Here is a 27,490-nt window from a genome sequence, read left to right on the forward strand (position 1 = left end):
TGAGTTTGTATCCTGCCACATTACTGCATTGCTGTATGAGTTCTAGTAATTTGGGGGTGGAGTCTTTTGGGTTTTCCATGTAAAGTAAGTATCATGTCATCTACAGAGAGAGAGAGTTTGACTTCTTCATTGCCAGTTTGAATATCTTTTATTTCTCTTTGTTGTCTGATTGCTTTTGCTAGGACTTCTAGTACTATGTTGAACAACAGTGGTGAGAGTGGGCATCCTTGTCATGTTGCTGATCTTAATGGAAGGTTGTCAGCTTTTCGCCATTGAGAATGATATTTGCTGTGGGTTTTTCATAAGATAGATTTTATGAAGTTGAGGAATGTTCCCTCTATCCCTATATTTTGAATAGTTTTAATCAGGAACAGATGATGTATTTTGCCAAATGCTTTTTCTGCATCAATTGAGAGGACCATGTAGTTCTTCCCTCTTCTCTTACTGATTTGTTCTATCACACTGATTGATTTGCTAATGTTGAACCATCCTTGCAACCAATGGATAAATCCCACCTGGTCATGGTGGATAATCGTTTTAATATACTGTTGGATCTATTAGCTAGGATCTTGTTGAGAACCTTGGCATCCATATTCATCAGGGATACTGGTCTGAAATTCTCCTTTTTGGTGGGGTCTTTGCCTGGTTTGGGGATCAGGGTAATGCTGGCTTCATAGAAAGAGTCTGGAAGTTTTCCTTCTGTTTCTGTTTTTTGAAATAGCCTCAGGAGAATAGGTATTATATCTTCTTTGAATGTTTGGTAGAATTCCCCAGTGAATCCATTAGGTCTTAGATTGTTTTGGGGGAGGTTTTTGATCACTGCTTCAATCTTGTTACTAGATATTGGTCTATTCAGATTGTCAGTTTCTTCCTGTTTCAGTCTTGGAGGTTTATAGGTTTCCAGGAATGCATCCATTTCTTCTATGTTGCTTAACTTATTGGCATATAACTGTTGATAATAATTTCTGATGATTGTTTCTATTTTCTTGGTGTTAATCATGATTTCTCCCCTTTAATTCATAATTTTATTAATTTGGGTCCTCTCTCTTTTCTTCTGGATTAGTTTGGCCAGTGGTTTATCAATCTTACTAATTCTTTCAAAGAACCAGCTTCTAATTTTGTTCATGTGTTCTTCTGTATCTCTAATTTCTAACTCTTTGATCTCTGCTCTAATCTTAATTATTTCCCTTCGTGTGTGTGGGGTTAGCTTAATTTGTTGTTGATTTTCCAGTTCTTTAAGGTGTAAAGTGTGCTGGTATATTCAGGATATTTCAATATTTTTGAGTGAGGCTTGGATGGCTATGTGTTTCCCCCTTAGGACCGCCTTTGACATATCCCATAGGTTTTGGACTGATGTGTCTTCATTCTCATTGGTTTCCATGAATTGTTTAAGTTCTTCTTTGATTTCTTGGTTGATCCAAACATTCCTGAGCAGGATGGTCTTTAGCTTCCAAGTGTTTGAATTCCTTCCAAACTTTTTTCTGTGGTTGAGTTCCAATGTCAAAGCATTGTGGGCTGAGAATATGCAGGAAATAATCTCGGTCTTTTGGTATGGGTTGAGCCCTGATGTGACCCAGTATGTGGTCTATTCTGGACAGAGTTCCATGTGCTCTAGAGAAGAATGAGTATTCTGTTGTTTTAGGGTGGAATGTTCTGTATATATCTATGAGGTCCATCTGGTCCAGTGTATCATCAAGAATGATGTAGTGTCCTATATCTCTGACTGCCATCTTGAGCTTAAAATCTAATTTATCTGATATGAGAATCACTACTCTGGCTCTCTTTTGAGGCCCACTGGCATGAAAGATGGTTCTCCATCCCTTCACTTTAAGTCTGGTTGTATCTCTAGGCTCCAGATGTGTCTCTTGGGACGGGTCCTGTCATTTTATCCAGTCTGCAACTTTGTGCCATTTTATTGGAGCATTTAGGCTGTTCATATTGATAGTGATTTTTGAAAGATAAGTTTTTTGTTTTTTTTTTTATAAGTAGGATTTTTTTAAGATTTTTTATATATTTATTTGACAGAGAGATCACAAGTAGGCAGAGAGGCAGGCAGAGAGAGAGGAAGAAGCAGGTTCCCTGCTGAGCAGAGAGCCCGATGTGGGGCTCGATCCCAGCACCCTGGGATCATGACTTGAGCCGAAGGCACAGGCTTTAACCCACTGAGCCACCCAGGTACCCTGAAAGGTAAGTTTTTATTGACATCATGTTTCCTGTGAAGTCCTTGTTTCTATAGGTTGTCTCTGTAAATTTCTGTTCTGTGTCACTCTTGGGTTCTTTCTTCTTTTATAGAACACCCCCCTGCCACCACCTTACTATTTCTTGTAGTGCCAGCTCAGTGGTCACATAATCTTTTAAACCTTGCCTGTCTTGGAAGCTCTTTATTTTTCCATCCACTTTGAATGTCAGCCTTGGTGGATAAAATATTCTTGGCTGCATGTTCTTCTCATTTAGTGTCCTGAATATGTCTTGCCAGCCATTTCTGGCTTGCCAGGTTTCTGTGGACAGGTCTGACGTTGTTCTGATGTACCTTCCTCTATATATAAGGAATCTCTTCCCCCTAGCTTCCCTTAGGGCCTCTTGTCTGAAATTGTCATTTGTGAGTTTCACAATGAAGTGTCTGGGGGTCTTTCTAGAGTTGTTGATCTTGGTGGGTATTCTTTTTCCCTCTAGGACACAAACACTTGTTCCATTCCTCAGACTGGGAAAATTTTCATCCAGAATTTGTTCAAATATATCTTCTAGTCTTTTCTCTTTCTCCATCCCCTCAGGGATCCAAATAATTCTGACATTGGAATGTTTCATGGCATCATTTATTTCCCTAATTCTGTTTCCATGGCTTCTAAGCTGTTTGTTCCAGGCCTCCCTCCTGATCCTTCTTTTCTGTCTAGCCGAGTATTTAGATTAGATTGGATCTCATTGATAGTATTTTTTAGTACTGCCAGATCAGCCCTTACTTCCACCCTTAGAGATCCTATGTTGCCACTAATGGTCTTCTCCAACCTAGCCATTGCCTGGATAATTGTTGCCCTGAATTCCTTTTTCTACATATTGTTTATGTCCATATCCAATAGTTCTGTGACAGAGATCACGGTCTCTGAATTTTTCTTCTGTTGGGTGTTCCTCCTCCTAGTCATTTGGTGAGAGGTGGTTGAGGGGATATATAGCTGAATATATCAACCATGCTCCAAGCAAGGTGCACCAGCACATTTGCTCCCTTCCTTAAGGTTCATCCTCAAATAAGGAATTTACTTTGTTTTTGAGGCTGGGCCACAAGACTTGTCTTATTTTCTGTTGACTGAGATAAAAGGGATGAATGTAGACCTTTGCTGAAGCTTTTGCATCACTTACTTTGGAAATCAAATGATTTCCTTTCCTCAGCAGATAATGTGGAACTAAGGACGGATCAGTACCAAACCAAAGGCCTGTTTCTTAACAGAACCTGTATTAGTCTCATTACCTCAAAGTGTCCAATTTGAGTGATGCAGGAGACCTGCAAAAGAGCTGGTTACTGCCCGTGGGGTTGCATACTGCTTGGCTGAGGATTTAGAGAAACTGAAGGAGACCTGGAATGCTCTGGAACAGCTGCAGACTCTGCTCTTTCCCCAGGGAAAGTAGCAGCCAGAGTTGTGGGCCCAGCACTGTCCTATGCCAATGAGTTTACCAGGCCTGACCTTACACTAACCTTTTTAAATTGGAAAATAAGCCAACTGTTTCATTTCTGCCCTCCAGATCTCTGGCTGCTCAAGGAAGCAAAGTTGTCCCTGGTACAACCGAATATAAACTAATCCTGTCCCCAGAAGAAGGCACATGTTCTTGTTATACATCTTTAGATGCTGCTCATGCCTCTTTTTGCTGAATCACATTCTTTTCGAAAATCTTCTCACTTAAATCCTGAGATATGAAGTCAGCTACTATTAACATTTTATTTTAGATGTTGGCAGAATAGGAAAAAGGACCCAAATACATACATACATACCTACCACCACCAGCAACAAAATAAGGAAGAAATGCTTATAGTCCTCTGTTTCTCACCTGCTCATGTGGTCATTAGATATTATTTTATAACTATCTTCTTTAATTTCCCATTCTTTACTCCTTTGCTCTTAGCAGGTACCTCATGTAGTCACAAATGTCTGGTATGTGGACTTGCCTTAGCAGTTTGCTTGTATTTGGCTTTTGAGTTTTCCATTAACTTTAATCACAGGACATGGGAATACTAGAAGGTACCCTAGGGGATTCCCTACATTTAAGACCTACTCCTTACTTCAGTACTGTCATAGCCATTGTATGTCTCTTTAATAGTCAGAATCACTCACTCCAGACAATATAGTAATCCATTTCTTTGCCTGTTGTCATGAGGAGTTCAAATTGGTCAAGAGGCAGTCCAAATGGTCATATTTAAATATGACCATTGCTTTTTCTCCTGGCAGAAGCATCCCTTCCTTGCTAAGATCTCTAAATCAGAAAAGTTCAAAAATTTCAGGGATGGAAAGCAACATTTTATTTGAGGATCACTAGAGGGTAAAAATAAGAGGAGCCACTCCTATTTCCAGCCTAATTCCTAGGTCCAAGAATCCTATCTATGAGACAAACAGCCATTTTGGTAGGTAAGGGCAGTTATACTGGCTTCTACTTGGTCTTTCTTACCATAATATTCCTTACCTAATAGGCCAGGGGACCAGTATATGGATTTAGTTAGTTGTTGAATATATCTGTTCTAATACAATCTGGAACCTGGGAAATAACCACAGAGTGGGTTAGAGAACCACCTGAGCCTGCTCTGTGATGGACCTGAGCAAAATGGCACTGATCATGTGACCTGGATAAGTCCAGTCCCTGTTCTGACTAGTAGATCACCATGGCATTTTAGTTATCCAGGAACTGTTAGTTCTGAGTTAATGTCCAATAATTTCTGGGATGTTATTTTACTTTTCCAAATACACAGTTACCCTGATAAGTTGCTCTGGAGAACACTAGTGTAAAGGTTTCCTACATAAGTTTTTAGTTGTGTAATAGAGGCCTTCCTCAAAGGGCCCCAACCTCCACTTTATTCAAAGGACTCTGGGTCCATAAATTGGCTTGTTTCTGGGAATTGGTTGAAGGACTGTGATACTCTAGCGATTCAAGTCAAACTTACATGTACTGGAATCAGGACTTTGTATTCTGCATTTTTAAACCAAGTCATCTCTTTCAAGGACATCATGATCATCTAGCCAATGCCAGAATTCTCTTTGGATTAGACTCTTGTGATTACTGTGTTGCTCTGTTGCATATTATAGCAACCACATGTACCTTTCTTTGGTTGTGAACTGAATTGCTACCATTAACTACCATACCTTGGAATCCGTCATTCTCATTGATTCAGGTAGTTTAGTTCAGAGGCAGTACTTCCATTGTTATTCCTAGCTTACGGAAAACAGCCACTAAGAGCTCTTCAGGGGTGCTGGGACTCCCCTCATGAGTGTATTTCTCAGAGCCTTGGTGAAGGGAGTGTCCTCTGGATATTCCCTCAGGAAGCAAGAGAGTGAATGATCAGGTAGACTATCATCCACTCTCTGGCATTCCCATGTCCCTAAGTCTCCCTCTTTTAGAGTATAACCCTGGGAATTCTAGTCCTTCAGTGTCATTGGAATCTACACCAGTGCCATTCCAGCCCAACTTTCTGGTATTTGTCTTTGGAGTCATGTTTCTAGCAAGCAACTAAATAAATTATTAGAGCCACTACTGTCCACTGTATTTAACATAATAAACCAGAATTCCATATTGAGTCCATATCAGTAAATTTGGGTTCATTCAATATTTTATTCTGTTCACTATGGTTTAGTGCCCTTAGGATCTATTCTTACACTTACTCCTTACTTTTCTGGTGATATAGGCATACCTCAGAGATCTTACAGGTTTGTTTCCAGCCACTGCAATAAAGCCAGTATCACAACCAGGCAAGTCAAAGAATTATTTGGTTTCCCAGTACATATAAAGATTATATTTACAGTAAACTGTGGTCTATTAAGTATGCATTAGAATGTCTTAAGAATGTTCATGCCTTAGTTAAAAATGTTATTGCTGAAAAAATGCTAGCTATCATCTGAGCATTCAGTGAGTGTAATATTTTTGCTGCTGAGGAGTCTTGCCTTGATGTTGATGGCTACTGACTAACTGGTGTAGCGGTTGCTGAAAGTTGAGGTGGCTGTGGCAATTTCTTAAAATAGTTAAGTCAGCTACATCATGAACTTTTCCTTTCGTGATTTTTCTGTACATGCGATAGTATTTTACCCACAGTAGAACTTTCAGAATTGGAGCCAATCCTCTCAAAGTCTTCTATGTCTTTATCAACTAAGTTTATGTAATATTCTAAAGCCTCTGTTGTCCTTTCAACAATCTTCACAGCATCTTTAAGAAACCACTTTCTTCATTCATCCATAAGATGACTCCTCTCTGTTAAAGTTTTATCATGAGGTTGCAGCAATTAACTTCAAGCTCCACTTCTCATTCTAGTTCTCTTGCTATTTCCACCATAGCTGCAGTGACTTCCTCCACTGAAATCTTGAATCTCATAGTCATCCATGAGAATTGGAATCAACTTCTTCTGAACTCCTGTTAATGTTGATATTTTGACCTCTTCCCATGAATCACGAATTTTCTGAATGGCATCTGGAGTGGTAAGTCCTTTCCAGAAGGTTTTCAGTTGACTTGACCAAGATCCATCAGAGCAATCCCTATCTGTGGTAGTAGCCTTATGAAATGTATTTTGCAAATAGTAAGATTTGAAAGTCAAAAATTACTTATTAACTGATGGGTTACAGATGGATGTTGTGTTATCAGGCATGAAAACATGAAAACAAGACGAATCTCTTTGGACCTCTCCATCAGAGCTCTTGGATGATTATAAGATTATATATATATATATATATATATATATATATATATATATTTTTTTTTTTTTTTTCCTTCTGAACACTAGGTCTCAACAATGGGCTTAAAGTATATAGTAAACACATTATAAATAGATGTGCTGCCATCCAGGTTCACAGAACACAATTTACCATGATTCTTGCCCCTATGATTTTTGGAATGGTAAGTGAACATTGGCTGTGTTACTTTGTAAGAAGAGAGTCCGCGTATTCTTTGAAGCTTTGCAGCTAGGCTTTGACTTCTCTATAGCTATTAAAGTCCTAGATGGCATCTTTTTCCAATATAAGGCTATTTTGTCTACAATGAACATCTGTTGAGCGTAACCACTCTCATGTATTATCTTAGCCAGATGTTCCAGATAGCTTCTACATCAGCACTTGCTGCTTCACTTTACAGTTTTCTGTTATAGAGATGACTTCTTTCCTTAACTCTCATGAACCAAGCTTTCCTAGCTTCATACTTTTCTTCTGCACTTTCCTCACCTTTCTGAGCCTTCACAGAATTGAAGAGAGTTGGGGCCTGGCTCTGGATTAGACTTAAGCTTAGGGGAATGTTGGGGCTGGTTTGATTTTCTATCCAGACTACCAAACCTCTCTCCATATCAACATTAAAACTGCTTCACTTTCTTACCATTCATGTTCACTGGAGTAACACTTTTAATTTCCTTCCAGAATTTTGCCCTTGCATTCAAAACTTGGCTAACTGGCTCAAGAGGCCTAGTTTTCAGCTTGTGTTGGCGTTGACATGGCTTCCTCACTAAGCTTAATCACTTCTAGTTCTTAAAGTGAGAAGTGTGCAACTCTTCCTTTCATTTGAACAGAAGCCATTGTAGGGTAATTAATTGGCCTAATTCCAGTGTAGAATTGTCTAAGGGAATAGGGAGGGCCATGGGAGAGAGACTGGGGAATGACTGGTTGTTGGAGCAATTAGAGCACGTACACCATTTATTAAGATTTCTGTCCTATAGGTGTAGTTTGTGGTTCCTCAAAGCAATTACATTAGTAGCATGAAAGAGCACTGATCACAGATTACCATAATAATTATAATAATAAAAAAGCTTCAAATATTGCAAGAATTATCAAATATAATACAGAGACATGAAGTGAGCAAAGGCTGTTAGAGAAATGGTGCCCCTAGACAAGCTCAACACGGGTTGCCACAAACTGTCAGTTTCTTAAAAATCTCAATTTCTGCAAAACAGTAAAGCTAAGCATGATAAAATGAGGAATGCTTATATATATTGGCAAGTGCAACTCTTGATATGTTTCATGTGTCACTTATTTGTACATCATTCTCTAGGGCTTCCTATTCTTGAAGCACTGAGAGGTGGCATGGCAGATTCTTAGTGGGGTTTAGCAATCCCTTGTGAGGCAACTCTTTCAGGAAAGACCATCACAGGCATTCAGACAGGGGGAAACTGTTTGAGAAAGAGGAGGAGGGGCAAGAGAGACTTGGCAGATTTTAGTGGTTTCTTGTCCCCTGCCTGCTTCATTGGAATCTACCCAGATGTTCCCTTCGCATTTGCAGAGTCTCACTTCTTCCTAGTCGGTGCCCTAACTTTAACATAAGAGTCTGTGCAAGGCTGAGAGTTCAGTTTGCATTGTAATTCAGCACCCTGCAGAATGCTGCTATTCAGTAATCTTGGCCCAGTAGCTACAGGAGATAAGGGGTTCTTTTAGGACAAAGAGACTTTGAGGTCCCTTTATGCAGATCCTGCATTTCTCCCAGGTTCTTCATCGTAATTAGGAGCAGGCAATCGACCTCGTTATTCTCACAAAAATGTTTTGTGACAGCAAACACTTGGTCACCCAGAGCCTTTCCCTCTCTAGATACTTAATTACTGGAGTCTAGATTATAATTCACACAACTTTGTCTACTCTGTGCCATGGAATACCACTGCCCCTTTGACCACAGCAGGTGAGGTTCATTAATGCCTTTAAATGTTTAAACCAGAGACTATTCTAGGTGGCATAGAAGCTATTTATAGAGAACCTACTTTTAACTTTCTTTTCCCCTGGAACAACATTTGGTGTTGGTTAGGGTTCACTCGGAGAAGCTGAATCATTACGAGTGATATAAGGGGTTTATTATAGGAATTAGTTCCTATATGATCATGGGATGTAGTTAAGGAGTCCATTACTGGTGCTGAAGTCAGCGATGCCCACAGTAGAAACAGGAAGGTGGAGACCCAAGTGTGGCAGGATCAAGAAGAGCTGAAAGCAGTGAGGACAAAGTGGAACCCATCTGTCTCTTGCTTGGCCTTGTATTGGTGAGTCATTGACTCCAAGGCCCTGACTTCCAGGATGTTCATGCCCTGCGGAAGAGCTGGTGCACTTGCCATAGAAAATTACAGAATATGGCATAGAAAATACAGAACAAGGATTCAGAAAAACTGAGGAAGCTGTAGGTCAAGCTGCTACCCAAAGAGATTCAGCAGGAGCTGGAGGAACTGGCTTCTACCTGAAGCCAAGAAAATGAGGCACCAGATCCATGACAATGTGAATGAACCAAAGTAGCAGCTGACATTACGTCAACCATCTGAATGTAAAGATGGCTGCTGGTTCGTTTCTACCTCCCAAGTCTGAAGCAGAGTTCACTTGTGGCCAATCCTAACCCAGAATCATGGAAGGAAGTGAATGCTGGTAATTGGTACAATACAAAGCCACCGTACCATCCTATTTTAAATCATAACTGTAGGATTTCATCTTATGAAAATTTCAGGATTAAAGCCAGACACAAAATAATGCAGGCAGATGTTTTAGAAAGCACCAAGGACATCTTTTTTTTTTTTTTTAATCAGGTTCTCTTTAAAAAAAAAAAAATTATTTATTTGACAGAGAGACAGTGAGAGAGAGAACACAAGCAGGGAGAGTGGAAGAGGGAGAAGGAGTCTCCCCACTGAGCAGGGTGCCTGACTCGGTTGGGGCTTGATCCCAGGACCTTGGAATTATGACCGAGCCAAAGGAAGACGCTTAACGACTGAGCCACCCAGGTGCCCCAGCCAAGGATATCTTTAAAAAAATTTTTTTTAGGGGCTTTATACTTTAAATTAAAATCCTTTATACTAAAATCCTTCATACATATTTATACTAAACACTGAAATCCTAAAAAGGATTCAGAAATTTTGAACTGGTAAGCAGTTATTGGACAGTGACAGAAAATTTTGTTTCTATAGGTAGTACAACAATCTCATTAAGGAAATAAGAAAATGAAAATTTCCTTAGATACCCAATAGACTCTCATGAAGCATATTTTAGGGTTTAGAATCAAACTGATACTGTAAAATATAAGAAAACGATTTGATATCAGAATGGTTCTTCTAATAGTTGCAAAATATCAAATCTCAAAGTGAATCTCTGACAGCTTCTAAAAACAATGTTTATCAGGTACATCTGGAAAAAATTGTATGTAGGAGATAGAATAGTCCCCCAAAGCTGTTTACACCCAAATTCCTAGGAACTCTTATTTACCTTCCCTGGCAAACAAGAATTAAGATTACAGATGTGGATTAGGGTTGCTAATCAGCTGACCTTAAAATAGGGATATAACCCTGGGTTGTTTGGCTGGGTCCAGTATAATAATAAGGGTCCTTAAATGTGGAAGGAAGCAGGAAAGGTCAGAGTGATACTTGTTGGCTTTGAAGATGGAAGAAAGGGGGACACAAGCCAAGGAATTTAAGCAGCCTTTAGAAACTGGAAAGGACAAGGAAACACATTCTCCCTTAGAGCTTCCAGAAGAAATCCATCACTGCTGACACCTTGGTTTTAAGCCAGGGAAACCCATGTTAGGCTTCTAACCTGTAAAATGTAAAATACTAAATCTGTGTTGTTTTAAGCCACGAAGCTTATGGTAATGTTATGACAGCATTAAGAAACTAATATAATGTTTAACTCTGTGTTTTGAAATAGGGATTCTTAAAACTTATTAGGTCAGTTCATAATTTGTATCTCTAAATGTGTTTGCACGTGTTGCCATATATTGATACCTCAACTTTTTGATGAAGTGTGGAATTCAGAAGCATGCAACAGAATGTGTGATAATTGTTGTAAAGACACTGGTGAGTTCACAGTTTTTCAAACTGAAGTAGAGTTGACATATAATGTTACATGAGTGTCAGGTGTATAACATAGTGATTTCATAAATCTGTGCACTGTACTACCCACTACAGGTGTAGCTACCATCTGTCACCATGCAATGCTGTTACAGTACCATTGACTATATATTCCCTGTGCTGTACCTTTCACTCCATGACTTACTCATTCCATAACTGTAAGCCTGTACTGCCACTCCCCTTCATGCCATTTACCCATCCCCCCCCACCTCCCTCCCCTCTGGCACACATAAATTTGTTTTCTGTATTTGTGGGCCAGTTTCTGCTTTTGCTTTGTTTATTCCTTTGTTTTGTTTTTTAGGTTCTACATACAAGTGAAATCTTAGGATATTTTTCTTTAACTTATTTTACTTATCATAATACCCTCTTGGCCCATTCATACTGTTGCAGATGGCAAGGTCTTATTCTTCTTTTGGCTGAGTAACATGCCATTTTGTATATATACCACATCTTCTTTATCCGTTCATCTGTCTGTGGACATGTGGGTTGCTTCGTATCTTGATGATGAACATAGGGGTACATATATCTTTTCAAATTCATGTTTTCAATTTCTTTGGGTAAATACCCAGTTGTGAAATTACTGAATCATGGTAATTCTATTTTTAATTCTATTTTTAATTTTTTGAGGAACCTCCATACTGTTTTCCAGGGTGGTTCCACCAATTATAGTCCCACCAATGTTGTGCAAGGGTTCCCTTTTCTCCCTATTGGCCTTTGTTCTTGTCTTTTGGATTTTAACCATTCTGACAGGTGTGAAGTGATTTTCATTTGTATTTCCCTTATGTTTAGTGATAGTGAGCATCTTTTCATGTTTCTGTTGGATGTTTTTATGTCTTCTTTGCAAAAATGTCTATTCAGGTCCTTTGCCCATTTTTAAAAAATTTTTTTATTTCTTTTCAGGGTAACAGTATTCATTGTTTTTGCACCACACCCAGTGCTCCATGCAATCCATGCCCTCTCTAATACCCACCACTTGGTTCCCCCAATCTCCCACCCCTCATCCCTTCAAAACCCTCAGATTGTTTTTCAGAGTCCATAGTCTCTCATGGTTCACCTCCCCTTCCAATTTCCCTCAACTCCCTTCTCCTCTCCATCTCTCCTTGTCCTCCATGCTATTTGTTATGCTCCACAAATAAGTGAAACTATATGATAATTGACTCTCTCTGCTTGACTTATTTCACTCAGCATAATCTCTTCCAGTCCTGTCCATGTTGATACAAAAGTTGGGTATTCATCCTTTCTGATGGAGGCATAATACTCCTTGGATTATTATTAATTAATTATTAATTATTAATTATCATCTTCTTGGCTTCAGGTAGAAGCCAGTTCCTCCAGCTCCTGCTGAATCTCTTTGGGTAGCAGCTTGACCTACAGCTTCCTCAGTTTTTCTGAATCCTTGTTCTATGAGCCCTGTGTTTCCATTTGCTTGTGTAATCTTTAATTTCTTTCATCAGTGTGTTATAGTTCTTAGAGTATAGGTTCTTTTGCCTCCTTGATTAAGTTTATTCAGGGTATTTTATTATGTTTGGCACAATCATAAATGGAATTATGTTTTTTATTTATTCTTCTGCTACTTCATTATTAGTATATAGAAATGTAGCTGATTTCTCTATGTTAATTTTATATCCTGTAACTTGAATGAATTCCAGTACTTTTTGTTGTAGTCTTTAAGAGTTTTCTTTTTATACTATCATGTCACCTATAAATAGTGGCATTTTAACTTCTTCCTTACAAATACTGGTTTCTTTTATTTCTTTTTCTTATCTGATTGCTGTGGGTAGGACTTCTAGTACTATGTTGAGCGAAAGTGATGACCGTGGGCATCTTTGTTTTGCTCCTAAACATAGAGTAAAATCTCCAAGTTTTTCACCATTGAGTGTAAGCTGCGAATTCTTCAAGTATGGCGTTTAGTATGTTGAGGTGTGTTCCCTCTAAACTCACTTTGTTGAGTTTTTATCATGAAGAGATGTTGAATTTTGTCAAATGCTTTGTCTGCATCTGTTGAGATCATATGGTTTTTACTCTTCCTCTTATGTGTAATTGATTTGCAAACATGGAACTATCCATGTATCCGCAGAATCACTTCTACTTGATTGTGTTGAGTAATCCTTTTAATGTATTGTTGGAAGTGGCTTGCTAACATTTTGTTGAGGATTTTTGCATCTATGTGCATCATGGATATTGGCTTGTAGTTTTCTTTTGTCTGTTGTCTTTGTCTGGTTTTGCTATCAGGGTAAGTCTGGCCTCATGGAATGTATTTGGAAGCCTTACTTCCATTTCTATTTTTTTGGTATACTTTGAGGAGAATAGATATTAACTCTTTTTTGAGTTTGGTAGCATGTACCTATGACTCTGTCTGGTCTTGGACCTTTGTTGGTAATTTTTTGATTATTACTTGATTTTGTTACTAGTAATTGGTCTATTCAGGCTTCTGTTTCTCTCTTCTTCAGTTTCGGAAAATTATGTTTCTAGGAATTTATCCATTTATTCTAGGTTGTCCTATTTGTTAGCATATATGATTTTTCATGACTCTTACAATCCTTTGTATTTCTATGGTGTCAGTTGTTACTTCTCTTTCATTTTTTATTTTATTTGGCTCCTCTCATTTTTTCTTGGTGAATCTGGGTAAAGGTTTATCAATTTCATTTTTCTTTTGAAAGAATCAGCTCTTGGTTTCCTTGATCATCTTTTTTTCTTCAGTCTCTATTTCATTTATTTCTGCTTTGATCTTCATTATATTCTTCTTCCTACTTATGTTGGATTTTTTTTTTCTAGTTCCTTTGGTTACAAGGTTAGATTGTTCATTTGAGATTTTTCTTGGTGGTTGAGTTAGGTTTGTATTGCTATGAATTTACCTGTTATAGAACTGCTTCTGCTGTGTCCCAAAGATTTTGGACCATTGTGTTTTCATTTCCATTTGTCTCCATGTATTTTCTTCTTTCTTTGTCAGCCCATTGGTTGTATAATGGCATGTTGTTTGTGTTTTTTTTTTCCATTTTTTTCCTTGTAATTGATTTCTAGTTTCATACTGTTGTGGTTGGAAAAGATGCATAATATAATCAGTTCTCTTAAATTTATTGAGACTTATTTTGTTCCCTAATGTGCTCTATTCTAGAGAATGTTCCATGTGCACTTGAATATGTAATCTGCTATTTTGGGTTGGAATGTTTTATATATCTGTTATGTCCATCTAGTCTAGTCTAATGTGTCATTCAAAGACAGCTTCCTTTCTGCCCTGGATGAGGTATCCATTGATATAAGTGAGGGGTTAAAGTTCCCTGTCATTATTGTGTTACCATCAATTTCTCCTTTTATCTGATTATTTTACTTTGTGTGTTTTTTTGTAGTATTTTTTTAAGTTTTTATTTATTTAAGTAATCTCTACACCCAGTGTGGGGTTCAGACTCACGATCCCAAGACCAAGAATCACACATTCTTCTTACTGAGTCACCCAGGCGCTCGTGCTTTATGTATTTAGATGCTCCGATGTTGGGTGCATAGATATTTACAATTGTTTTAACCTCTTGTTGGATTGGTACCTTTTTCATTATGTAATGTTCTTCTTTGACTCTTGATACAGTCTTTGTTTTAAAGTCTATTTTGTCTGTTGTATGTACTGCTACTCTAGCTTTTCCTTTTGGTTCCATTTGCATATATTTTTCCATCCCTTCACTTTCAGTCTGTATGTGTCTTCAGTCTGTATGTGATCTCAGGCCTGAATTAAGTCTCTTACAGGCAGCATATACATGCGTCTTGTTTTTTTAATCCATCCCACCATGCTGTGTCTTTTGAGTTGAACATTTAGACCATTTACATTTAAAGAATTATTGATAGCTATATACTGCCATTTTGCTGTTTTTTTTGGTTGCTTTGTAGTTCTCTGTTTCTTTGCTTGATCTCTTTGTGATTGCTGACTTCCTCTAGTATTTTAGTTCACTTTATTTCTCTTCTTCTTTTTACTTTTTTAAGTATAGTTAACACATAGTATTACATTAATTTCAGATATACAACATAATGATTCAGCAATTCTATTTATACATTATGCTGTGCCCATCACAAGTATAGCTGCCATCTGTCACCTTGACACAGTGTTACAATACCATTGACTATATCCCACTGTACTTTTTCCCTTTAATTTTTTCTTTTACCTGTTACAGGTTTGGGGTTTGTGGTTACCATGAGGTTCATATATAACGTCCTAAGTTTAAAGCAGTCCATATTGAGTTGATTGTCATTTAGGTTTGAACACATACTAAAGGAAATTCTTTCTCCATTGTTTATATATATGTTGCCATGTTTTACATCTTTTTTATTCATAATTTCTTTATGTCTAATTATAGCCTTTTCTTTTCCCCTTGTGGAAGCCCATTTAGCACTTCTTGTGACACCAGTTTAGTGGTGATGATTTCCTTTATTTTGGGGAACTCTTTATCTCTTCAATTCCAAGTGACAGTTTTACTGGGTATTCTTGATTGCAGGTTTTTTGTTTTTGTTTTGTTTTATTTTGTTTTCCTTTCAGCACTTTGAATGTATCATGCCAGTGCCTTGGGGCCTTCAAAATTTCTTCTGAAAAATCAGCTGATATCTTTGTTGAACTTCTCTTGTACATACTTTTTTTGTTTTTCCTCTCACTGCTTTTACAATGATCTCTTTAGCCTTTGACATTTTAATTATGTGTTGTGGTATTGAGCTTCTTGAGTTTATCTTCTTAAGGGGCTCTGCATGCTTCATGAATTTAAATGTCTATTTCCTTCCCTAGATTAGGAAAGTTTCCAGCTATAATTCTTTAAATAAATTTTCTACCACCTTCTTCCCTATAATATGATTGCTTGTTCACTTGATGCTGTCCAACAGATCTCTTAACCTAACCTCATTTAAAAACTTTATTTTTGGGGTGGTGGCTGGCTGGCTCAGTTGATGGAGGTTGTGACTCTTGATCTCAGGGTCATGACTTCAATTTTTATGTTGCGCATAGAGTTTATTTAAGAAAAATAAAATTAAAATAAAAACAATTATGTTTGCTGTTCAGCTTGGGTGCTTTCCATTATCCCATCTTCCATATCATTCATCTGTATCCATTAATCTACTTGTGATTTCTTCTAGTGTTTTTCCTTTTCATGTATATTCTTTAGCCCTGGTTCTTTATATTTTCCAGGTGTTTGTTGAAGTTCTCACTGAGTTCTACTCTTCTCTCCAGCCCAGTGTCCATCTTTATGATGATTACTGTAAATTTTTCACCAGACACATGCTTATTTCTGTTTCATTTCTTTCTTTTTCTGAGGTTTTTTTCTGGTTATTTGGGGGCATTCCTTTCTTTCTGTTTCAATTGATTTTGTTTGTTTCTATGAATTAGGCAGAAAAGCTACTTTTCCTAAACTTGAAGGAATGATCTTGGTATGTGGTTGTCCCCTGTGTAAACTGTATCTACCCGGTGACTTTTACTGGCTGGCGGAACTGTGGCTGGCGTGGGTTAGGGATTGCAGGGTACCCTCTGCTAGGGCTGCACTAATGGAATGGTTGGAGATTAAGTGAATGTGGGCTGGGGGTGGGTCCTGAGACTTTTTGCAGAGGGTGCCCTGGTAGGACAGTTAAGGGTAAATGTGTTCAAGCTGGGGTCTCTCCTCACAGGGTGCTTTGACAGGACAGCTAATGCTGAAGGGGATGCCAGCTAGTGTGGTCCCTGGGCTCTATGCAGTGGATACACCACAGGACACCTGTAGCTGAAGTGGCTGTAAGCTATGGGTAGTACTAGGGTTCTCTGTGGACACCCTGGCAGAATGGCTGAAACTCAAGTGGGGGTAAGCTGGGGTGTTCTGATGTGTGTGAAAAATCCCCTGGTGGGGTTAGCCTACAGCCAAGGTGGTTGCTGGCTGGAGGGTCCCCGGGTGCTTAGTGTAGGGCACCAAATAGGAAGGATAGTTATAAGCGGATATGGGCATGGACTGCGATTGCCATAGGTTCCTCTGAAAGGACAAATGAAGCAGGTGTAAGCCAGGGTGCCCTGGCAGGGCAGCTGAAGCTGAAAAAGGCATCAACCGGGGGTGCCCTAGAGAGCCATCTGAAGCCAAAGCAGTACAGGCCTGCAGTGTTCCAGGGTACTTTGTGCCTGCCTCAGTTTTGTGAGAGGGCTAGATCTATAGTGAGCACTGACCAGGGCTGTCCCAATGTGCACCACTATGGAGCTGCTCTTGTAGGACAGCGAAGTTGGTGTGGGTTGGGGGCCCACGGCTCACTGGAGTGGTAGGCTGCTTTGTGCACCTGGACCCTGCTCCCATCTATGCTGTCAAGGTGGTGGGGGAACATAAACTGTGGCACTCACTGGACCCTCCAACCAAGAGACAGTTGGAACAGCTCCCCTGACAGTTAGCAGGGTTCAAGGGCTATTTTCTTTATATTCTGGTTGTTTTTTTAAGCCATGCCTTTTATTTTCTGTGGCCCAGCATAGATGAATCTGTTCCTGGTACCTCATTACTATCTTCGGCACTGCAGTTTGCAGCATCAGAGGTGGGGTCACCCTTTGTTACCATGTCTGTCTCTCTCATACAGAAGCTGTTCAGTCAGCCCTCAGTTCTTCTTCAGGAGGAATTCCCTATAAATAGGTGTAGATTTGGTGTGCCCATGGAGGGGAGTTCAGGATCTTCCTGTGTCACCATCTTGAACTGGAACACTCCCTAGTTCATTGTTCTTTAAACTTAATAGGCTGGGGGTACCTGGATGGTTCAGTGGGTTAAGCCTCTGTCTTCCACTCAGGTCATGGGATGGAGCCCTGCCCTGCTCAGCAGGGAGCCTGCCCCCCCCCATCTCTGCCTGCCTCTACCTACTTGTGATCTCTCTGTTAAATAAGGAAAATAAAGAAAGAAAAAGAAAGAGAAGAAAAGGAAAGAAAAGAAAAGAGAGAAAGAGAGAATGAAAGAATAGGGTAATATATATAGCTAGGACTACATGAGGGCAATAGTAGGCCCCAGAATGGATTAAGTAAGCTGTTAATAGCATTTTCTAGATTCAAAAGTAACTCAAAGTTTTAAAACAACTGGTAAGGGCGCCTAGGTAGCTTAGATGGTTAACCGTCTGCCTTTGGCTCAAGTCATGATCCCAGGTCCTGGGATCGAGTCCCACATCAGGCTTCCTGTTCCTTGGGGAGGCTGCTTCTCCTTCTGCCTCTACCTGCCTTTCTCTCTCTTTCTCATGAATAAATAAATCTCTAAAAAAAATTATAAATAAAAGGAAAAGGGATAGGTGTATTCATCTACTTTATATTGCTATACTAAAGGCATGTTAAATTTTTAAGAAATAGAGAGGTTTACATTCCTCTGAACAGAAATACTATATAAGAAAAGGCCAATCTCTAATACTTTATAGTCACTGGGAAGAGAAATTTCATGCAAAAGAGAGAGTATAGTCAGTTTTTTTTTTTATTAAGATTTTATTTATTATTTGAGAGCGAGAGAAAGAACACGGGAGAGCACAAGCAGTGGAGAGGGAGAAGCAGGCTTCCTGTGGAGCAGGGAGCTTACACAGGACTCAATCCCAGGACCCTGGGATCATGACTTGTGCCAAAAGCAGACACTCAACGACTGAGCCACCCAGGTGCCTGAGTAGTCAATCATTTTTGAACTAGATAATGGCTAACCACTCATAAGACACTAATTTAACAATATCTCAATGTTGCATTTTAACTTTTTTTATCCTATGTGTATGCTGTGTCTGAAGAACTGGACTAACCAGTTCCCCGCCTGAGTTCTGATGCCTTGATGGGTGAAGGAGATCATTGTAATTTTCACTTTGCAGCTAGAGAAACTTGTATAGGAGTTTATTACACTGCATTATACTGACCACATTAACAGGAGTCTAATATATATAAATCAGGGAGCTAGAGTCAATAATTATTAATATCTGATCAGGATGTTCTTCTCTCTGAATCTGAGTACAGAGGAAGCCATAGAGTTTTCAGAATATTGCCCAATGAGCACAAATCAGGTAAATATGAAGAAAGACTGATTCTCTCATAAATCTCTCTCAGTCATGTCTGGCAAACACCCAGGTTTGTAGAGCATACCTCAATGCCTTCTGGTAGCCAGCTTATTTCCTTTACATCACTGTAAATTCAACAGTGTCTTACAGACTGTAACTTAGTGACAGACTTGAGTTATAGCTTAGTTTGTATTGTCCCTGCTGGGCTTTTTATTAACATATAATGTAGTATTTATTCCAGGGGTACAGGTCTGTGACTCATCAGTCTTACACAATTCACAGCACTTACAATAGCACATACCCTCCCCAGTGTCCATCCCCCAGCTACCTCTTACCTACCCCTCCCCTCCAGCAGAGACTCTTAATCTCAGGAAACAAACTGAGGAATAGCCTAGATTCAGAACAAATTACATCAGTGTTCAGTGTGGCTCATGTTGATGACTTATTTTAAGCCAGTTTAACCACTTAGACTAGCCTGTCCTTAATTTCTAAATTCCAGTTGCCAGGTCTCAGTATGGCATGTGAAAGCTTGTCACAGTATACTGCAGAGATCTAATCAAGATTCTGAAGTAGGCAGAGGACCCTCCACTGGAACCAAGAGTGGTAGGTGTTGCTCCTTGCAAACTTCTAATGAAGACCTGGTAAAAATTATTGCACTTTTTTCTACAGCAGTATCTTAAGTATATATAAATCCATTTCCTGTCCTTTGGTGTGGTCTTTATAATTGTTTCTTATAATTGCAATAGAACAATTGTTTTTTCCTATGGTTTCATGTAAACTTTTAAATGCCACATAAAGTTTACAAATAATTTATAGAAAGTATAAATTTTTGTGCAAGTTTAATTCAGTATATTAAAATTACTGTACTTTTTTTTTTTTTTATAAATTTGATTGTTGGCCTATACCTTCCACAGAGATTTCATATTTCAAAATAGCACCTAAAAGCACCTAAATCACTGAATAGTGATGCATATCTCATTACCATGAAAATAAAGAAGCCTATGCAGAGCTGTTTTAGGGTAACTGGCTATTAATTTTTATATACTGAAAAAACATATTAAAGCTTAAGAGATGCTGTAACTAGTACTGTCCTGGATCCAGTGGAACATACTTTTGTTTTCTGTAGAGATATTAAAGAATGGAGTTTAGTCTACCTTTTTAAAATATAGACTAGGGTTTCTAATCTTTCAAAAGAGAAAAATCCATTTTCATGTAATTTGCGATGCACCCTGCCCTCACAATATTGGTTGTGATCAACACTGGTTGAGAAGTGGGCCTGTGCAGCAGAGGTTGAGAACCAACGACTCACACACTAAATACTCTCAAGCCTGCAAATGCATGCCATGTACCACTGATTCTGACTGCACATCCCTTCCGGATAGGGCTCATATTTGAATACATACTTGAAGATAAAAAACCAGACTACTAGATACTTAACTAAAGAGCTGATATTTAACCTGAAGAGAAAATGGAACCGCTGAGTTTTGACCACAATGTTTGCTTTGTAGATTGATTTAATTTTGTAGATGGAATCATCTCAAACTTGGATTCTAAAGGAGCTGATAAAAAGAAGTAAAAAAACTTGGGTAATTTCCAGAAGTGTGCAAATCTGCTTCAGCAATCATGAGATGGGTGTTTATATATTTTCCAAGAAAACAGTTTATGCACGTATACACCATTATTTTGTAGTTAAACGTTTGAGACAATTTTATTACTATTTTATACATATGGAACTTATCTCTTAATTACTGGACTTAAAACATTTCAGATAATTTATAAAAACTGACAGGACAAAATGAGAAAAATACTCAAGTTCACATAACTATATTAAACTCTTGTGCCTTGACATGTTTATTTTCTTTTGATATGACCAACATTTGATAGCAAAGTTATATGGAATATTTTACAAAGGCTGATTACAAAAAGGGAGTGATTTCAGCTCAGAAGAGCTGTAGAATCCAAACGTAAATAGAATAAGGGATCAATACAAATGATATTACCAAGTAAGATATTGCTACACCTCTATGTAAAACTATATGCCTCTTGAAACCATAACCCTGACATTGCACAATCAGAATGACTAGCGTATCCAACCAAATTGTTGGCTAAGTAGGTAACAACCTAGCTTAATCAGAAATGAGTAACCCTTTTATTTATGTAAGTGGTTTTGTTATATTTTAATATTTTAATAATTAATATTTTCCCACTGAAATCATTATTACTTCTGTATTCTTAACTTCATTAAGTCAGTGTATTACCTTATTGTGACTTAGTATTTGGAACTTTACGTAGTTCTTTGAAATGCCTTTTTTAATCAAAATAATCTTCTAAATCAATATTTGGATCTAGCAGATCTTCTCCATATGATGAAAGATCTGTCTGATTTAAAATTAAGTTTTCAAATGTTTCTTCTAAGTCAGTTTCACCAATTAAGACAGCTCCCATCATTCGCCCATGCTGCATGACAACTTTTACGTATTCCTGTCCTTTGGTACATCTCAGCATTAATTCATGATCTGAACCTAAGCCCTGTGCGTTGTATTTTCCCAGCAACACAACCTATAGATAGGGATAAAAACATTATTGTAATGAGTACCAACAAAGAAACACTATATATGTATATGTATGTTAACCTAGAATCTATTCACAAAAATTGGGGAGTGTCCCAAAGAAAACATCTGAATGGCACTGCATTTATTGTATGGATGATACCACCCCACAGTCTCTGAACATTAAAAATATCTGGTGAATTAATATCTGTAGGATCCGGATTACACCAGCTTAGAGTCATGAAGAAAAAACTTGCCTCAGAGTAATGTGAAGAGTAAATAATATGCACGGCAAAGCACCTGGTTCATTCTTGAGTGTAACAGCTATTGGTTCTCCCCACAAAGAATGAATCTCAAAATGTACCAACAGGGAATAAGCCTAGAAGAGACTTTCCCCCACTTATGGGTAAAACAGTATAGCACAGGAAGGTGGGTAATGAACAGGAATTAAGACCAGTGGTAAAAACAGGTACTGATTTCCAAGAAATGAGGAAATGAGAAGATGTGTCATGTTTTATAAAATAATTAATTTTCTCATCTGAGTAAGTATTTACATGGTTTTCGTTTTAAGACTAAGGAAAAGGCACTGATTTGCTTATCTTACCTTATAGTTAAAAAATTTTGTTACATGAGCAAAAAGCTCAAAGCTGAAGTCCATGTCAATAGATTCTCCTAAACTAGCTGCAGCCATGCACTTCGCTGCATACCATCCCATCTGTCTAGCCTGGGTCCACAGCCTCATCTGAAAGAAAAAAATGTCATGAGAAAATTTTTCATTGTTCTTACTTTAAAGATGCCTTATAAAATTCTTTAAATGACTTCAATGTTGACAGTCCTTGAGACTGGCTAGATCTAGCGAGTTAGAGGATTAGTTGGATTGTCTTTGCTGTAGAAGCAGTCACCAATCCATGCTAACCAAACCCGATTTTGCTAGTTCATAATTCTATCCAAATTACTGCCTTTCAAATTAAAAGATGATACCAAGTCTGTTTCAATAAACTATTACAAATAACTAAAACATTTCAGGGCGTACCAGGTAAGAATACTACTAATTAACTAGTCACCTTTTTTATAGTAAGTTTCATCATCAGCGTAAGTAGAGATAATAGATGATCACTGAAGAATTCATTTCTTCTCCTAATCCTCAGATTTTGGTGCTACATAGTTAAGGCCTCTCATGCAGTTAAACTGATGTATTAGTTGGGTGTACAGCCTTAGGAAATCTTATCAGATTTCAACAACTGATGCTGGGAATTTTAAATTCTTCCCTTACATTATTTATTTCTAATTTACTGTATGTTTATTTCTACAAAGTTTTAGGAATCCCTGATATAACACTGGCTGTGAAAGTCAAGAGATTTAAATACCAACTCTTCTCCATGTTTATTAACAGCCTTAATTTCTTCACCTGAAACATAAATATATACCACCTATTCTCTGGCTATTAAGAGAATTAAATAAGCTAATGTAGGGCCCTGGATCATATAAAACTGACTGGTATACTTATTTATTGCTTCTACAAATTAAGAGACAAGATCTATTAGATTCACTCAGAATGAGACATCTGTTTTGTTTTTGGATATTGCCTGTAGCCGAGTATGACACATAATAAGGATATAATTTACCCTAGAGGGTTTAAAGTGTTTAAAAAAATCCCACAGACTTGAAGACAGCTATGCCACAGAAGTCACAGAATGTAGGAAAAACTGAAAACAAGCTAGCACTTTCGAAACAGGCTGAAAGCACTCTTCCTATGACTTATCTCTGTAAAAACACATAAGTGTTGAAGGTGCCTCTCAGACTACATCTAGCCCTTCTGCTACTTCACACTCCATAGTTAATCTGAAGGAGTAAAATCTACCTGTGGAGCTGGTCTTTCACTGAGTGTTACCTGGTTGTTTTATCTGTAATGCCTACCTGCATCTCTACTCCTGCTAAGACCACCTGCCCTATGACTACAGTCTGAGTATCTTCCTGAAGGATTTCTGCTCCACTCTGAAGAGGCAGGCAGCACCATGAGGGTAGGAGGACGTGGACATCCAGTTGGATGGAGCTGTTCGGCTGAGGAAGGCTGTTCACTATAGGAAATTTTTTCAGTCATAATTCCCAGAGGGACAAAACTGGGTCATCAGGATCCCCCCATCATCTATATGGTTTATACCTCAGTATGTTATTCATTCATCTAAAGCTGCGCTGTCCAGTCTGGCAGCCACTAAATGTAAGTAAAATTAAAATTCAGTTCCTCAGTCACATTCAGCACATTTTAATGGCTCAACAGAGACATGTAGCTACTGAGTGGACACTACAAGCATATTGAATGTTTCTGTTGTCACAGAGTTCCACTGGACAGTGCTGCTAAATGTATGAAGGTAAGACATCCCAGTGTGTTCCATCTCTATTTAATAACTTGCCAAAAGGGAAACATTCTTTTTAAAATGTCACAGAAAACTCTAGGATAGCTTCCTACTTAAGTGGGAAAACCGGAAATTTGGATTTGCTGGTAGCGACTCCTTTACCGTCAGATGGAATCTGAAAAATCAGATACAAAGGTGTGATGATGGATGCTGGCTTACTTGCTGCCACACCGGGCTGGGCTGCCAGGATGCAGTGCAGATGTCACCAGCGGCGTAGACATCAGAGAGAGATGTGTGCATATAAGCATCCACTTTCAGGCCACCATCTTCTCCTAGAGCAAACTAAATGAGGTTCCTGATAAGTATACATGGGAAGAAAAATGAAAGATGTCTTTTTTGTTCTAAAGTAAAAGACTAAGTCAAATTTTTATACCTCAGTATGCCGTCTTTAGTGAGAGAGTGAAAAACAGCTGCAAAGTTTAGATAACTCAGCTGAATTATTAGGGAATCAAAATCCTACTAGGACAGACCTACTCAAAAATTCTTAAGACTTTCAACATCAAGAACACTCAGTAACCATAGTTACTACCCGACTTGTAATTACAGTATTCTTCAGTTTTGCGAGCTTCAAATGCTAAAAGGCAGTTTCTCTAAAAAGAATCATTTGTAAGAATTCATAAGTGTTCATCTCATCAACCTTTAGACAAATGTGCATTATGTCCCATTTATGAGGACACTGATGCTGGGATGTTTACCACTTAAAATTTTAGGTAGGCAATATGAAATACTACAAATAAAGGATGACTGCACACTAAACTTAGCTTCCTTAAGTTACAGTTTTACACTAAAACAATGAACACTGATTTATACTTGAGAATTAGAAATCTTATACTACTTTAAAAATACTCATAGCAGGACAAAAAATTTCACCTACATTGTTGCCACAGAGGAAAGGTTCTGTATTTGGTGTAACTCCTGTAGCACTGACAATGAAATCACAGCCGTATATCTTTTCATTAGTCAATTCCACATATACAGGCCATACCTCTTTAAAACAAACAGAAAAAAACCACCTTCATTCTCAAATGTTATCACCACCAGCTGTCATTAGCATGTGAATATGTAATGCCTAGAATAAAGAGTGAAAGAAAAAGGCAGGAGAGGACTTTAAAACATACCCTTTAATAACTTTATAAGGCATATTTGCTTAAACAATTATAATGCAGTCAGCACTGTCTTCTTGTTTTGAGTATATTTACAAAATTATGGCATTCTGAACATCTTTCCTTCAAATTTAGACTTCTAACAAAATGATTTTAAGCCAATAACCATTTTCTAAATATTAAGCTATTATACTCCACTAAGAGTTTAGTCCAAATTCTCATTTTGCAACGTTTTTCCTTATTACTCATATTCAAACTCTAACACTACCTTTTCCCATGGAAAAATACAAAGAATTCAATAACTGGAATATCTCATATGCCAGTCTAGCTGAGTTTATTTCTTCAAACAGCAGTAGTTCTCACAGGAAGTGTAGAATAGGGATTAGATCTGTTTCTTAATCCCAAATTTATAGATTTTCAATCTGTTTGATTTGGGGGAAGTCATTTCACCCCTGGGAGCATAAAGGCTTTGTTTATATTTGTTTTGATCTGTAATTGACTCAAAGAGTTGTGGCTATAGCATCATGAACCCCATGTAAAATTATCAGGAAGCTTGAAGACTTAAGTAATGAAAATGAAATGACTTACATTATTAATAAATAGTTTCATTTTTACTTTTTATGTTTCAATTTCATAAAGAAATTGAAGTTTTTAATATAGTAAGATTAAGTAAGGTTTCATCCTTTTAAATTACTGGTATTTTTTCTTATTTTATTACTTACCATTATCGGTTGTGACTGACTGATTAGAATGGTCTCTAGGAAAAGGCGAGGACTTTTTCTTAGAAATTCTAAATTCCTCCTGAAGGAAGATTTTCTTTACTTCACACATAGTTTCAATGTGAATCTTATGAGAAAACTAAAATAACAAATTCCCAAAAAATGACTTAGGTTACTCATAATTTAAAAAAAATTACAATATACTTGCAGAAACACACAGAAAAAATAATCTTACAGTATAAAGGAAAACACACTGGCTGCCCCAAATTAAAAAGCCTCTCAATTTCTGTGCATGAAGGGAGTGAGCAAAAATCCGTTCAGAACTTAAGAGAACAACTAGTTGCACTGGCAGGGGATGCGTTTAAGTCTAAATGATAATTACAAATACAGTGTTTAAAAATTACAACTGCTAGAGACTATAAAAGCCTCTTGAGGGCAGGTCCCTGCCAACTTACTGTAATATCCAGAACCTTAGTAAAGTGCCAAGTATAAAGGAGATAATGTTTACTGAACCAAACTGCTGAAGTTCTCAGGTTAAAAATACTATTAATCTTTGGATCTGAAGATGCAGGAAGAAATGATTTTATATAATTTCTATCACCAAAATTAGGTATGCTATGAAGCCAGCTCCCCTCCAAACTACCCAAGGCTGTAAAGAAATCATATACGGTGATGAGGACTCCACAGATGCTTCTTACAGTATTTAAATATCACAGGCTTTTTAAACTATTTAAAAACAAATATCTAATAAATAAAATGAATAAAAGCAAGTTATCTGCTTATCCAATTAGGATGTTAAATACCTATTTTATTTAGAATTCATCAAATAATCTTTAAGATAGTATAATGCATGTGAAGTGACTTGAGAAAAGATTAATTTAAAAATAGGACAGTTACAGTCACTGTAGTCTGGGTCTGGAAATCTGTCCGCCTGAGGAACTAAAAAGAAGGGCACGAATCAGTTTTAGATGAATGAAATACTTAACTTTGGTAAGGAATTGGACCAACTGCCATTGGTCCTGTCTGTCCTAGCACTTTGGATTTTAAGTAAAGTAACCCAGCAGTTGTTTGACGTATTTGTGACCAGCTTTTAACGAACAGTTTAAAACTTAAAATTGCATCTTAGGTTTAATTCATATATGAACACCTACCTCTTTTGTACCTTTGAGATTCAAGCCTTCATGCCAATCAGGTCCCAAAGCACTGCCCATACTGCCAATACCAGCTGTGGTTTGTGTTTCCTTTTTCTTTCCTGAAAAAATAAACTCAACTCAAAATTCAAATGATCTAAAAACTGCCAGGCAGAGAAGTATGCTTTGTATTCTCAAGCTTTTAGGAAATGTTATAATTCTCATATGTACATATATACAGCATGACTAAACTAAGATATCTGTATGGATTATTTTATTATCTTAATATTTTGTGATATGTGGGTATTTTATTATCTTAATATTTTGTGATATAGAGCTATAAAATGGATAATGTTTTGATCAAGTGTTGAGTTTAAACACAATGTGTTTTGGGGATGTTATACATACATCCCCAAATGTATGTTAAAGTGAAGGGTAAGAGATCTGATAAAAGGTTAATATCCAAAATATATAAAGAACTCCTACAACTTGGTAACAAAAATACAATCAAAATAAAAAATGGGCAGAGGACCCGAAAAGACATGTTTCTAAAGACACCTGGCTAACGGGGACGTGAC

General features: G+C 37.7%; 1 protein-coding gene across 5 annotated transcripts in view; it reads right to left on the reverse strand.

Moving 5' to 3' along the window:
* Positions 1-12,024: 12,024 nt before the first annotated feature.
* Positions 12,025-27,490, reverse strand: part of PYROXD1 (pyridine nucleotide-disulphide oxidoreductase domain 1) — a 36,501-nt gene continuing 21,035 nt past the window's right edge. For 4 of the 5 annotated variants that reach the window (XM_013057848.2, XM_013057847.2, XM_004755717.3 and 1 more), the window contains 6 exons: positions 26,934-27,034; positions 25,786-25,921; positions 24,835-24,947; positions 24,120-24,242; positions 22,151-22,288; positions 20,825-21,556 (listed from right to left, as the gene is read on the reverse strand). In XM_013057848.2, coding sequence (XP_012913302.1) covers positions 21,308-21,556; positions 22,151-22,288; positions 24,120-24,242; positions 24,835-24,947; positions 25,786-25,921; positions 26,934-27,034 — 860 coding nt within the window. In that variant the 3' untranslated portion in view covers positions 20,825-21,307. Of the gene's footprint in view, positions 12,080-20,824; positions 21,557-22,150; positions 22,289-24,119; positions 24,243-24,834; positions 24,948-25,785; positions 25,922-26,933; positions 27,035-27,490 lie in introns of those variants that run through there. The other variant, XM_045073030.1, reaches the window with a different exon arrangement.

The sequence above is a fragment of the Mustela putorius genome, unplaced genomic scaffold (assembly GCF_011764305.1).
Source record: "Mustela putorius furo isolate JIRA1106 unplaced genomic scaffold, ASM1176430v1.1 tig00537227_pilon_pilon_pilon, whole genome shotgun sequence".
Lineage (NCBI taxonomy): Eukaryota > Metazoa > Chordata > Mammalia > Carnivora > Mustelidae > Mustela > Mustela putorius.